Below are 15,600 nucleotides of genomic sequence, written 5' to 3'. Positions count from 1 at the left end.
TTATTTACAGAACATTTCGGTCAATGTAACCTCTGACCTTCCTCAGACGTAGCTTGTCAAATCCATTTGTCAAACTTGGGAATCCTCATAGAATTTCTAACAGAACGCTTTATTTAATCCACACAGGGTAGCATGCTCTTGTTCAGTCAGCCATGACTGGGTAGAAGTCCTAAGTAATTCACAACTGTATTTTGTGTGTCACCTGCACTGACAATTGAACGTTCAACCTCCAAAAGAGTAATTTACAATTGAATTTTACTAAGTACTTTATCTACTGCGGACAATTTTAATATGAAGTTTAGGAGTCTTAAACATTGTTTTTACATGTAAATTCTTACAACTTATTACTATACATCATTATTTATTATTACATATTATTACGACATACATACACAATGCTCCCTATCTTAGGTTGAGCATATTGGGAAGTCATATACAAATTACCATTAGCATATGAAGCGATGCTCTTTGTGTAAACAAATTGAGCTTAGGTAGTTGGGCAATGTCAAAAAATTGTTAATTCACTACCCACATAGCAGCAGCCATATAGCGCAACGGTTAGAAGCTCCGACTGTCGTTCGAGTGATCGGGTTTCAATCCTGGCTTGAGGTAGTTGCTTGTCTAGCCGCACTAAAACAGTGAAACAGTACTGTATGTGGATGACTATATTTATATATAAAATGGTTCCCATATGTTAAATTTTTTTTTTGCTCCCAATATAAAATGCGTCACTTACCTCAACCATTCCTCCTTTTTCTTTGACACTGTGATAAAGTTTATAAAGATCGAGAGGTTGTTTGCTAATTTGAGGCATCGATGTAATTGGGGATCCCTTTTCATCCAAGAAATAAAAGAGCCTATCAAGAAAGACTTTTCTGTCAACTTCATCGCCCATTGTGTAGAGTTTGTGTAAATCTGTAGATTGACCAGGTTTCTAGAGAGAGAGAGAGAGAAAGACAAAAATAGGAAATGGAAAAGAAAAGGGAAAGAGAAAGAAAAAAAAAGGAAAAAAAAAAAGAATAAACATTAATGTTCTTTTTAGTAAAAAATATTTCATGCAGAAAATACAAATCATTAAAATCGTTATTTTAGTTACTACAAAGCAACAAAATAAAAAAATAACACAGTCAAAATATTTACTTTAATAGTTTAAAGACATGAAACAACAGAGTGATCAAATATTTAATTATATTTACAGAATGATTTTTAATATTTTATGCGAAAACGAATGACCATCAAACATTAAGTATCATATTTATTTATAAAAATAAATTGAGACTCATTCATGGAAAAATAATTCAATTATTTAAATTTGAATCCATATTAAATATTATGTCATAATCATATGATTAGAAATTTCATCCAGTTAAACTGCATTAAAAAGTGATTTTTAATTATTGTTAGTTCGAATGCAGATTTAAAAAGGTGTTTAGCCATGCAGAATGCAAGAGATAGGAAACAGTTATGAAACTTTTCTTTCTAAAAGAATTGTTTTGTTTCGGGATGTTTTACGTGAGGATTGGAATTTATATTATTTGCATTGCTGTTCTCATTTTGGATGTTATTCTCACAATGTTTCGAACGAGCTAACTGCTGACGTTCTTCAGGTGCATCTCGGATATCTGTATGGAATTTTGATTGTGCGCTTAAAACCATAAGGGTTTATTACCCACATTTTGTCAGCCACAACTTGATAGAAATTTCAAGTAATTTGTAATTCTTCAACATCACCCTTACTGAAGATTGTTTGTGGTTATATCGACTGAAATGTGAAAATAACGTCCAAGATGTGAAAAATAACACAAATAAAGAATTATATATTTATTTTTTAGAATCCTTTGACAGGGGGTTTCATAATTTGTGTATTTATTTTATTGTGGACTTATCTTTATCTTCATCCTTGCCCAAAACATGATGAAACAACTATGAAGATGAAGATAACTGACTACAATAAAATACACAAAGAATTGTCTTACTTAGTTTAATATTGATAACTTAATAGTCAAACTTTTTCAAATTAAAACGTGAATGCTCTTGTAAAATATACAAATAGTTTGCACATAGACATATGACTGTAATTAATTATCAATACATTAGTATATATTTCACAAGAAATAAGGCAACTAACAAAAAAGACAGAAATAACCACCAACAATAATAGATGCGTTTAAGTTAACAAGCCACTCATTCAGATTTATTAAATCATTTAATGTTAAAAAAAAAAATTCAATATTTCTAAATGCGTATTAAGCCTGTATGATTTTTACATCATACACAATCTACCAAAAAGAATTCTTTTTAAACAATCTCTAAAATATATAGAAATGTGGCTCTTGGCATCTGCTTTCAACGATTGATCTAACAAAAATCGCTGACTTGTGTGAAATCGGCAATCAGTCTTGCTTTAAATCATTAAAAGATTTTACTTATGTATTTAATAATAATAAAAAAATTATAGCGTCAGTATCGACTGGTGCCTCACCAAATAGTTGTGATGGGCCAAGATGGATGGAAAGACCGAGAAGAGAAAGCACTATCAAGACCTCTACTGGACGAGTGTGAAGAGGACTGAAACTTTGGGGAAGCTTGTTATCACCCAAATTCCAGCAAAGGGCAATGGTCGTTGTCAGCGAGAAATTGATAGCAAGCGAATGTTGCGACAATGAAAAACTATTTGCAAAAATATGGAGAGACTTGTTGTCACCCAGACAACAATGAACACCACCGGCTGTTGTCAGTGAGTAATCTCTGATACCGATATATGTGAGAACTCCTAGCGAGTACAAAGAATAATGGGTTGGGTTATTTAGTAACTTTTATAATCATATATTAACTTTTACTGTCATTTAATGCTGGAAACTCTTTCCTAAAATGTTATACTTTTGTAAATGGGTTATTGGATGACCACCCATAAACGAGCAGAATGAAAAGATTCATAACTTTCCCAAGTTTTATTATCTTCGACACAGTAAACACTTATTTTCATATCTAAAATGTTTATTTTATCTCATCTTGCAAAGTGTATTTGGCATGGAATCAGCTTTTTTTTTTTTTATTATTATATGTTAAATAACTAAAAAGATAAAAATGGAAGCTATGTTGTCAGTAAATTTAAGTTTAAAATATAAATTTGTAATTTTTAAGAATTATTAGAGCTGCTTTTATAAGTAAATACATCATAACAACTAAAGAATATGTAAATAAATAAATAAATAAATAAATAAATAAACTAACCCTGGGTAATTTTTTTTTTTTTCAGACAATTTTGAGGAAATGTTTGGTTTTTCTTTATTAGTTATAAAATTGTAAAACTATAACACAAAAATTCTTTGCAAAAATTTTTTTTTATAAAAAAAGTTTCCAAAAACTGAAGTATAAAAAAAAAGTGCCTCAGCAATTTTTTTTTTTTTTAAATCGTAGTCAAAAAACCTATACACATTCTCAGTTGTACAGTATGAGTCAGCAAAGTTTTTTTTTTTTTAAACAGTGCTAACGTTTCAAATTATTGTATTTCTTAACATTATTTGACATACTGTCAATGTCAAAAACAAAAAAAACAAAAAAAAAAACAACAAAAAACAAAACAAATATAAACTAATAATTTTAGTTTATTAGTATTATTGAATTGTATGTGTGTATACCTTGTGATAATTTTCAATTTATCTTAATATTTAACTATAATGGTGCATCTGCATATAAAAGGCATTTTTAAAATTTTTAATTATACTTTTTTTTAATTAGGCTTTGCTGAGGGGAGAAAAAATATCTTTAACTTATACTTTAAAAGTAAATTTAAAAATTAAGACAAAACAAATAGGTTACAAAAGGAAAAATCAATTTTTTTGTTTGTTTAAATAAAAATCTCAGCACATGTAGAAAAAAAAAAGACACCATCAAAATACGTGAAGAAGAGTACCCTTTCAACCAACATACACCAAGAAATTTTATATATGAAAATTAATAAACCAGCAGCAGCAAGAGATAATATGAAGAACAAACAATCGAACATTAACAGAATGATGAAAGCACAAGATGAACACGTCTACGGAAATGGGAACTTGTGCCAATTGCTGGAAGAGATTTCAGTAAAAAATGGTGATTTACTAATTCCAAAACCCTTAATAACATTTTTTTTTTTTTTTCAGAAAAATAAATAAAATAAAATAAAAAAATGATAAAAACAAACAACAAAAGTACAAGAGACAGACATGCAGAATAAATGTATCAATACATCAAGGGAGAAGAGACAAAACAAAAAAAAAACAAAAAGGTGTTATTGTGCAGGCAGGACTGGGGGGGTTGGGAAAAATAAACGAGGGTGCACCATTCTTGGAACGTACAGATTATTATTTGAAAGACGTTGATTTTTAACATTTTATGATTAAAAATCCTAATACACCTGGCAATCTTGATCTCTACGCCTGCTACTCAATCCCGAAGAAAACATTTGCAGAATAAAGACAAAGTACAAAACTTCTATTTGGATTATTTGTTTGCTTTATGGCATGTGAAACTACGGTCATTTAATACCTCCATGGACACCGATTATTTGGATCTAGAATTTGATTTCAGCTAAAATGCAGCTTACACCAAAGCAAAGTTTGCGCCGATTGCAAACTTTGCTTTCACATGAACTGAATTGCCTGAAGAGGTCTCTAATTACTGGTACTTAGCTGACTGAAACAGGCTCATGACTGTGTAGCAACATATTACTGCTTATTTAAAAACAAATAAAGATTATATCCTGCTCTACTTCGGTATTGAGCACTTTTGTATGAACCTCATAAAACTTCATTGATTACTTAACCTCTGGAAAACAACAACCTCAGATATACACACACAGAGAACACAAGCAGTGTTTATATTTTTAGAGTACCCAATAATTTTAGGGAGGTGCACAACGAACATGGACTAAGGACACGGGTACGCAAAGTTTAACTTCTGTTCCATAGTAACATATTCAATATCAATGTTGACAACTTTCACATGGTTCCTCCCGTAAGTACTTCCAAAAATAACTCAAGTCAATGCCAACAATAGAATATAAGTGATCAAAATTTGGACAATGCAGATAAATGCCCAATATTTTAAGAGCCAATCTAGATATCTTGCCTGTCATCTATCTACCAACTGATACAAATAAAAAATAAAAATGGCACCGTTTCTACAGAATTTAATCTAATTCTATGTAAAAACTTTACAGTCATGAAAAAAAAATTGTTAACATTTATTAAATGTTTCTGTGTTTGTAACGTATCATTTTAATATTGAATTTATTGTTTAAAAAAAAAAAAAAATTGAATCAAATAAAGTTACATCTGGTTCTCAACAACTATCGTGATTTTGAATATGGCTTCTTATGAAAAATTAATTGTCAAAAGTGTGTGTGTGCACACACACACAATTATCATTTTATGGCAGACATAGAATGTTTCTTCTAAAATTTTCTAGAGATCACTGCTGTGGTTTTCACAGCTTGGTTCCATCAATAACAATCATTAAAAGCTAATAACTTTGCTTTTACTTGTAAGATGGTAAAGTTTACACACACACACACACACGTGTAAATTATTTTAAAACTATGTTACAGATTTCACTGAGGTGGATCAAACTTTTACCATTTAAAAAGACAGTTAAAAATCCATCAGATCATCAGCGACTCATGAAAATTGAAAGCAAATTGAAAAGTGGAGTTCAAAACGAATCCACCAGCAAATCATATAGGTGAATCAACTTAAATGTTCCTTTTGAAGAAAATACATTTTTAGTGAGGGTGGATGTCAATAATATATAATCATAATTAATATGATTGTATTGCTGTTGTTTTCTAGATGTTAATCCAATGAAACTCCAGTGTTTATAAAATAGTGCTCAATAATAAGTAGAGTTGTATTGTATAATTTTCTTTATTTATACAAACATTAATGGCTACATATGTATTCCATATGTAATAAGGGTGAATTCTAAGGCCCAAATCCGACTGTTTGTGGACCAATAATATTAATGGGTTGGGTTATATGCACGTATATTACATATTTCTTTTGAAATTCAACTGCATCAGGTCAGATGAAGTCGGACTATGAAAAAAAAAAAAAAATACAGCTGAAACATATGCACATTTGTAACCAATGTTTGTATGAATAAAAAATATTGTATGTGTGTGTCATCCATGGGTAGCTGTTGAACAGTATCATGGCTCCCTTAGTGTGGTTAGACATAGCAAATGAGTGTTCGAAAAATAATACTTCCTATTTTTTTTTTATTCCACCCAAATGGATCAGAGGAGGATTGTAATTTGCATTATGCTGACTGAACTTATATATTCATGACTTTCATGTTTCATCCGTTTCAGATATTGATAGTGTGAGACTAAGAAAGCAACCCCTGTCGTGGACATGTGCCTAAAAGCAGAGATATGTCATTGAATTCCATTGAGAATGATGGTGATTATGTAGAAAAATAAATCCTGGAGCACAAATAGGTCACTCGTTTTAATGGTACCACTCCTGTCTTTGTAGCTCTTCAACTTTTTGAGTAAAAGGGAGGGGGGTATTACTTTTGGAACTACACTCGTGGATCTTTTATTATTTTTAAATTTCGGAAGTTATTTGTTGAATAAAAAAAGCATGTTAAATTTTTTTTTTTTTTTTTTCCATTTATACAAGGTTATTCTTGAAGTGTCTAATTCATTTGATATATATACATGTACATAGTCAAATTCCACAGAAATTATATATTTCATTAAAAAACAAAAAAGAAAGCATCCCTGTAAAATTAATTTTTCATTATCATTTTTTCCAAATTTCTCTTTTTTTTTTTTTTTTTTTTTTTTATTCTTAAAATTTTACAACTTTCTTATTTCATCATAAGTTTATAAAATAACCAATGTTTTTGGAAATTAAAAGTTAAACTAAAAGTTGGCAACTTTTTTCTAAAATGACTTCTTGAATCACAAACATAAGTAGAAAAACTGATATAACCTTTGCACTTCTCCCGGTTTTTATTTTTTAACCTTGTGTACGCCGATATTTCTAATGTATGTTGAATCTGATAGACTGACGATCTGGATATTTATTTTAACTCATGGCACTACTGCAATCATTCGAAATGAAACAACAACTGATCGCGAGCCACAATGGAAAAGAGGACACGTGAAGGCATTTGCTCATACTCTAGGTTGGTGTGACATTATTAGCCAACTCAGCCAAGAAAGGAATTTAAGAGAGTTGATTAGAAAACACAACCAAAGGAGGAGAAAATCATTAAGACAAAACTAAACGAAATTATTTATAAAAAATGTTACATCATTAAGTGATGCCTTACATCGTCAGCACGGTGTACACGAAGATGCAAAGAGCATGCATACATAGATCTCACTCTCTCATCTGTTCTGCACATTCATTTCCATATGGTTTATGATCTTTCTCTATGGCTGGGAAACCTAGCCAAAGAAAGCTGTGAGTCTCAAAAGGCGAGAAGTGTTTGGCCAATACTGTCCCCGTTGAATTCTGCAGGTCCGTTGGTACCATTTTGTTTTCAATACCCAGGTCGGGATGCAGGATCATCCCCCTTCAACTAATCTCTTAAAGATGAGATTCTGCTGGTTCGATTTTGCTGTGTACTGCAATCCAAGAGTTCAGCCATGAAACAACAGTTCCAAAACACTAAGATTGGCACAAACGACTGGGAGGTCAACTAAAAATGTGGTCGAACACTATCAAAGCAGACATTGAACCTAGCTTTGATCCGTATGTCTATGATGTTCCAGGACTGACTACCCATCGCTATATTGGCTTCTATGGACCATCGTGCAGGAGCTGCACTTATCAGAGATGCTGTTGTGTTCTAAAGGAAGAGTCGGCTCAACCCATCCTGAATGAATGTTGTCCAAGTATCTAATATGTATTTTGGTTTCTAAATTATTATTTTTTCATCACACTGGTACTGTGCTATTTTGAACACAACATCATGTCAGTGGTTAGTCATATTTAACTGACCCCACGCCCACCCAGTATCTTGCATGCGCACACAAGCAGAAAATGATGGATAAGGATCTCTACACTGATTGCTTTATATTTTTGAAAACAAGATACAAGAATTGAGAATGGGTTTCTTTACTATATTTTCACAAACGTAGCTCTTTTCCAAGGACAAATTACATTTGGCCAACAAATTACTAATTACCGTCCCCCACATTCTTCTGATACCTTTATAATTAAATGGAATGAGGGCAGGTTATTTAGTGTTAATTTTCAAATTTGGAACACGATAACTGTGGGGCTGCCCCTCAGCTGACTATAACAGTCGTTTCTAAGTCTTATGTAAATAAGCTCTTGTAAACCCTACCCCAGTTCCATTATTACTGTACTGTTTCACCATCTACCTAGCACTCATTAACCATTAGCCTAAAGTGACCTCCAATCGGGCTTTGATAGGTGGCGACCTCTTAAAAAAAATTTTTAAATAAAAAATCCCGAAATATGAGAAATCATGTGGAGCATGTTTTTAAAACTTTGATGTTAAATATGCTTTAAAAGAGTGTTGTCCATATATACCATAACACGTTATATAAAGATGTATTGAAGATAAGAGCGGGCATAAATCATCATCAAGAAGACATTGCAGCTGTTTGTCTTTTGTTGCAGTGTAACCCCCCCACACACACACACACACACGTGCATACATAAGTTATTTCTTTCAACTATCAAATGAGTAATTTTTTTTTTTTTGGTTAATTAATAGATTAAATGTGTTATACAGATTATTAGTAAATGTTTTAAGCATTATATTTGTTTAATGAGAGCAGTTTGATAAAAGTAATAAGTTAGCAGATTTCATTTGAAAGAATATTTCAGAAAGATTTTATTATATGTATGCATTTTTGTGTAGTTTGAAATTTTATAATCTATAATATATATCTCACCTGTCTGTTTAAATGTATGTATATATGTATGTATGTATGTCTGCCTAAAACTTTCGACAGAGGCGACAGATTTTTACGAGATCAGTATCATTTTGAGGCTCGACCCTTCAGATGACAAATATCGGAAAATTAGGCAAAAAAATTAATTCCTTTACCTTCAACTGGGCACTTTTTCTACAGGGAGGGGTTCCCCTCTTTTCCATTGTCTAGACTTAAACCTACGTCATTTCCAGTTTAGCGATGGGTGCAACAAGGATGTCAGTTTTTTTTGTTTTTGTTTTTCATGTTCTTTGCCCCCTTCGTGGTACAAGTTCGAGCCTGCCTGCCTACTACCACTTTTTTTTTTTGTTGCTCAACACACACCTCCAAACACCCGGGCAACACCGGCCACCCAGGCTAGTACTAAATAGAAGTGCTTTTTTTTTTTTTTTTTTTTTCTTTTTTTGAGGGATCCGCATTCAAAATGGATATTGTGCAGACTGTCGTACAGATTTTAATCCCTAGCTTGTCTCGCCACCTCTTTTTCTTTGATTTCGTTTTCATGAACTATTATTAAGAGAAATGTTGAACCATTGACCTCATGACGATTGTGTGACTTATTTCCATTGCACATCTTCAAAGGATAAAAGACTTCCAATATTTTAACTCTTGAAGGAAAGCATGAGAGAAAATCAAAGTAAATTCTTCTGAGACACAAAAATCTTAAAATCTCTGAAAACGCTTACATCAATACCCAACACCACTGTCGACATTTATCAGATATTAGTTTTTAACAATATTAGTCATTTTTGTATTTTTTTTCTAGATAATTGTTTTTCTAATTCAATTTTTAAAAAAATATTTCTTGTATGATGCTCCATCTTGTAACCAAAATATTTTCATGAAAACTATCTGATAAATATTTGTCGATACTCATAACCAATACTAGTTAAAATTCATATTTCAAATAACATTAATATTGCAACGGAACTTGGGATGAATTGAAAATAACCGAAGCATGTTTCTGAAAACAAACAAAAAACTACTCTTAATCCCAATTTCCTTTGCTTGTAAGTCAATCATATTCAATAACGGCATTACTTTGTTTCCAAGAATTCACTCAGTTCTATCATCATCATCATAGGGATCTTTAGTTGTTTCCTATGTAAAACTATTTCAAAGGGTTTTAAAAACAAAACAATATTTTATATCATTACACCCCAGCAGTGTTAAACACCACCTCCCTTAAAAACAAGAACGAAACATTCTGGAGATTAGGCCTTTTTTTTTTTTTTTTTTTTTAAATATTATTCCAGATGTATATATAGCAACTAAGGGGAAAAAAAAAAATCTGTACCATTTTCCTAGTTCCTACAGGAAATTGGATCACTACCTAACACAAAATTAAAACATATAAAGCTTTTGTCGTTTATCGAAATTCTATATTATTAAATATTATTTAATATATAAAAAAAGATTTTTAATGTATATTGTTTAAAAACGTATTTCATCTGAAACTACTATGACATAGCATATCAATGCATTCAGTTTTGAACGCTTATTTTTAAATATTTTTGATGGTGCATGTATCGGCAGACACATACTTCAATGCAGAGTTCCATCAGCAACAAATAAAATTAAGGGGAAAAAATAAATAAAAGAAAAATTATACTCAATAAAATCGAAACACATTCTGACAATGTTGTCTTCTAATATTACGATAAGATATCCGATGTCATTAAATAGGACGGACATTTGATACTGTCATTAATATCTACTTACACATAAAAACGTGTGTGTGTGTGTGTGTGTGTGTGTGTGTGTGTGTGTGTGTGTGTGTGTGTGTGTAAGAGAGAAAGAATTTCCTGTAGATTACGAAACGGCTTGCCATATCAACATTAGATTCTTTGATAATATAGGGGTGCGTTCGAAATAAATTTTTCTGTTTAGAGAACAAGTGAACCATGATGCTTGATTTTTTGCATTTTAAACTTTTAATTTAAGCCATTATATAAAATCATTTCTCTACAGTGCAATGTGAACTACTATGTATTGTTGACTAATTCACTGCGAGAGGCATGTGAAGCTTCCTCCAAACTAGAGTTGGCAATCGATCAATTTGAAAAAAAGGGTTGATTTCACCGATTTTGATGGCAATAAAAGTATTAAAAGTGTAGAACATTCATTGATCCTCATTCAATCCCGGACAACATCAGGTCTCCCTGCTAGTAAATTATAACAAAGAAAAGGAAGCAAGCAGGCCTGGCTAATCATAAGCCTATGTGGAATTTAAAACAGTTCAACTATAATCATGGCTTTGCAGAATCTCAAAAAAAAAAAAAAAAAAAAAAAAAGCTTTACTCATAGCTTTCAGCAGAATCGCAATGATTGCTTATTTTAGAGGAAAAAGAAAAGCAAACATTTTTGTATTCTAAATAAGGCCAGTGGTGATAATAGCAAAGATATCAATATAAATCAACATAGGTTTTATAGAATAAAATCAATTTACAGCACAACTAGCTTGTATATAAATATAGAGATAAGTGTTTGTGCAAAGTGTGTGTGTATATATATATATATTAAAGAAACCACCTAAAACCAATGATTATTTTTATATAACTGGCACAGAGTGGGTTATAAATATTGTGAATTACAGAGACAAAATGCCAATAGAAGCAGGAAGTGGGAGGGAGTTAAGGGTTGTGGCGTGCACCAAGCTCCAGAGAAAGGTCCAATAATAAAGCAAAGTAAAAAAAAAAAAATTAAAAAATAGGGGTGGAAATAGAATGAAAGAATGTGAGGAAATCAAAAAAATGAATAAAAATTAAAAAATGTAGTAGGGACCAATATAGTGAGTAAAAAAAAAAAAAAAAAAAAAAAAAAGAGGGGATAAAAAGAAAGGAAAAAAAAAAAAGAAAGAAAAGAACCAAAGCATTAACCCCTGAGAACAACTGACGACAACCCAAACCCACTTACTGGAGTGCCCACCGACCAGCTTGTCGGACTGTTAAGGTTCTCTATCTCCTCTGGATAGGAGGACACACTTGTTCCACTCGGAGATTGGGACAGATTGGTCGGTGTTGGGGGGTGTGAAACACAATCCTAGAATGAACATAGACTGGCACTGAACCTTTTGTACACAACAGATCAGTTTTTTTTTTTTTTTTTTTTTTTTTAATTTTTTTAAAATTCTTGGTTGAAAAAAAAAAAAAATTAATAAAAAAGAAAAATACCAAAATTTGGCTTTTTAGTAAAAGGAAAAAATGATTAAATAAATAAAAAAGTCTGAGAGTAAGAGGTATTACCCCTATCCCAGCCAGTGTTTTAAGTTGTAGTAATTTCCATTTCAAGAGGAAACACCTTTACAATAAGAACGGGGGTAGAAAATGAAAAGGGAATAATACACGTTCATTCATTAAAATGACACAAAATACTTTTATAGATTATGCGTTAAAGAATGTACAATTCATTGATTTAATAAAAACATGGGAATAATGACATTCTGGGATTGGGAAAACAATATTCATTTTAAGTTTCAATTAAAATTCCCCCCATAATTGCAAAATATCAAAAAATTGTTTCGTTAAGGAATAAAGTTTTGGAATGGGTTTGGGATATACAAAGAAAGGGGGGCGGGGAAGGGGCGGGGGGAAAAAAAAAAAAAAAAAAAAAAGAAAAGAAATAATAAAAAATAAAAATAATAAAGGTTTTGTGAGGACATGCTATCCTAGGACTAAAGAGAAACACGGCCAGAAAAACTGGAGAAAAGGTGACCATATGGGTAAAATAAACATCCGGGAAAAAATAATATCCAATTTCTGAATTACTTAAGAAAAAAAAAAGTCATTCATCAGTTAAATTATAGCATACAAAAGTTCGATAACCATTAGTTAATTTGGAGAGATTTTTGAGAAACTTACAATCAAGTGATTAAAGCAAACTTAAGTTAAATTTATAAAATTCAGTAGAAATTTTGAGCAGTTTCCATTGTCTGCTGATTTACGTAATTTTTGTAAATCTAAAAAATTACTTTATATCTTAATATACATTTGGAATATAGTTGAAATAATAGTCTACATTAAATGAGAATCTACGCTGTGAAAACAGATGAATACATTTGCTGGAGGTATATTCAATGAAATAGATATTCTGCGTTTTTAGTCATTTTTTAGATGGGAGGTAAAACACAGTACGACCAAAAATGAAAAGTTTAGATTAAATGCTGAATGAAAATTAATGTTTTTCATAGGATTATATATATATATATATATATATATATATATATATATATATATATAGAGAGAGAGAGAGAGAGAGAGGAACAAATAGAGTTATGCGTTCAACGTTTCGCCTTTATTGCAAGACTTCCTCTGGATGAAGTCTCGAAATAAAGAAAAAATGTTGCTGAACACATAACTGTTTGTTCTTTTTTTTCTCTATTTTGTTGGAATACTATTTCCATTATTCTCATATCTATTGGTTTTTTTTCCAGGGGTGGCAATCTTTTTTTTTTTTTTTTTTTCTTTTTTTTTGCGGATTTGGCAACTATTAGTTATTTCAAGAGTTTATGAGAATTTGTTAGAATTTTGGAAAGAATAATAACAAATAGACACAGAATGTCTATTGCAAATCAAATATCCTTAAAGAAAAAAAAAGTACTATATAATATTTAGGATGTTTGAAAAATTGATGGCGTAACTTTAGAATTATGTTCTATATGACATGCCAATGAATGTATGGGTTGCTTTTATAACTTGTCTAATTTTCTTTGTGGTTCAGTTCTTTCTGTATTGATCAGATTTAACTGAATTTGGTCCATTGTATACCGTTACATGAAATAAGAGCCAATATCTAGCAAAATACTAACCAGGCTCCATGTCAGTTATCAAAAGAACTCTGTCAATCATCACGTTCAGATCTTTGTGTATGTGACAACACCAGGTTCAGTCTTATTTTATCTGTCATCCAGTCAAATGATTTGTGCTCTACATATGGGATCCATATGTAGAAGATGTTAGATCTTTGCAACAACGAATGTATTTTGTAGGATTTGGATTCTTCTGATCACTTTATAACTGAATTTTTCCAGGTACTCTAACCAGTGCACCATAGATCCTTGCGGACAATTCTAGTATGAATTTTAGGAGCATTGAACGTCCTTTATTTGCAAACATATTACTATTTACTAATACATATTATTACTATATACTATATATTATGGTGTGTGTGTCTTATTACTATTTTATTTATTACAGTATATATCATCTATTGTTTCTAATTAATGATTCCCATATCATGTTAAATTTTATACTAAGTCTACTTAATTGATCGTCACGCATCACATGCACTGTTTCTTTGAATTGTCTTTCTTTCCACTGTTCTTCTGTCTATAATTTTTACTTTGTCCCATAAGGATAAATGGTTTTCTTTTCTCTCCATATATGGTCAACCATATCCGACTTATCAATCTCTCTCCACATTACTGCTTTTCAATGTTCTTCTAACGTTACTTTTAGTGGACGACATGTCTCACCCTTGTATACTTTTCCACATTTATATGGGATCTCATACAGTTCTTAATCAGAGGGCTTGACACGCACAAGCTGTTTCCAGAGAGTCAAATCTCTTCTGAATGCTGTCCTGTCATACGGATTACATATTCTTTGAAGTTTTTCGAATAAGCCCTTATATACGGTGCACAAACTGATGAATTTTTGGGTGGTGTCTTTTGGTGTCTGGTCCACATTTCTTGGAATTGATGTCATGCTCTCTGGATATTTTTTCAATGAAGGGTTTTTTTTCTTAAACTGTCCATCTCCTCTTGATATGCATTGCTGTTACTACATATTGCTTTTGCTCAGTGTTGTAGGCAATGGCTGATTCCTTTCTTTACTATATATGGATGCTGAGAGTTGAAGTTTTTGTACTGTCCAGTAAAAGTTGGCTTTTGGTATATACACATTACATAAACCCTGATCAGTGTGGGTTATCAGCACATCTAGGAACGATAATTTGTTATGCTCTTTTTCCATTGTGAACTGTATAGATGGGCATATAAATTTCACATGGTCTTGTAATGTTTGAACATCTTCCTGATGGGATCAGAGTATGAATGCAATAACATATTGCAGCCACATTGTTGGCTTAAGCGGCGTTGATCCTAACGCCATTTCTTTAAAGTATTCATATATTCTATGTCCCACTTTGGGGACTATATAGATTCCCTTATTCGACAGAAATATTCCAGAGTTCAACAAGATACAGCTGAAGAAGGTTGGAGGTTACATTGGCCGAAACGTGAAAACGACACTCAAGATGAGAACAGTAGTTTAAAGAACCCAAATAATATGAATAACCAATACTCATCTGAAAAATTCAGAAATTAATGTTTGTTTCAATGGCCTATAACTCTGAAACTAAGCATTTCTGAGTCTTATGAGAACTTTTCATTATTTACAGATATAGAATATAATACCAAAGTTATACCATCAATTTTCCAAGCACCATGAAATTATCGCCATTTTCAGGGTATAAATTTTTTTTTTTTTGTTTCCTCTAGGCGGAAGAGCCATCTGAAATAATAAAAGGCTTTAACCGGGATTTGTCTTCTAAATTTTTTATTTATACAATTTTATAATATAGTATTTTTGACTACATATTTGCACACATTTTCGTTCTAGATTTATTTAAGCTACGCT

General features: G+C 31.4%; 1 protein-coding gene across 10 annotated transcripts in view; it reads right to left on the bottom strand.

Annotated features, from left to right (window-relative positions):
• The window catches only part of LOC145263108 (AT-rich interactive domain-containing protein 1B-like), a 161,563-nt gene that overhangs the window by 38,470 nt on the left and 107,493 nt on the right, over window positions 1-15,600 (bottom strand). For 6 of the 10 annotated variants that reach the window (XM_080120038.1, XM_080120040.1, XM_080120043.1 and 3 more), the window contains 2 exons: window positions 11,879-12,004; window positions 737-934 (listed from right to left, as the gene is read on the bottom strand). In XM_080120038.1, coding sequence (XP_079976164.1) covers window positions 737-934; window positions 11,879-12,004 — 324 coding nt within the window. The remainder of the gene's footprint in view (window positions 1-736; window positions 935-11,878; window positions 12,005-15,600) is intronic. The other 4 variants (XM_080120042.1, XM_080120045.1, XM_080120048.1 and 1 more) reach the window with 1 other exon arrangement.

Source organism: Euprymna scolopes, chromosome 38 (genome assembly GCF_053919585.1).
Source record: "Euprymna scolopes isolate OS-2025 chromosome 38, ASM5391958v1, whole genome shotgun sequence".
NCBI lineage: Eukaryota > Metazoa > Mollusca > Cephalopoda > Sepiida > Sepiolidae > Euprymna > Euprymna scolopes.
Note: the sequence above shows the minus strand (reverse complement) of the source record. Positions and strands in the feature narration are given on the sequence as shown.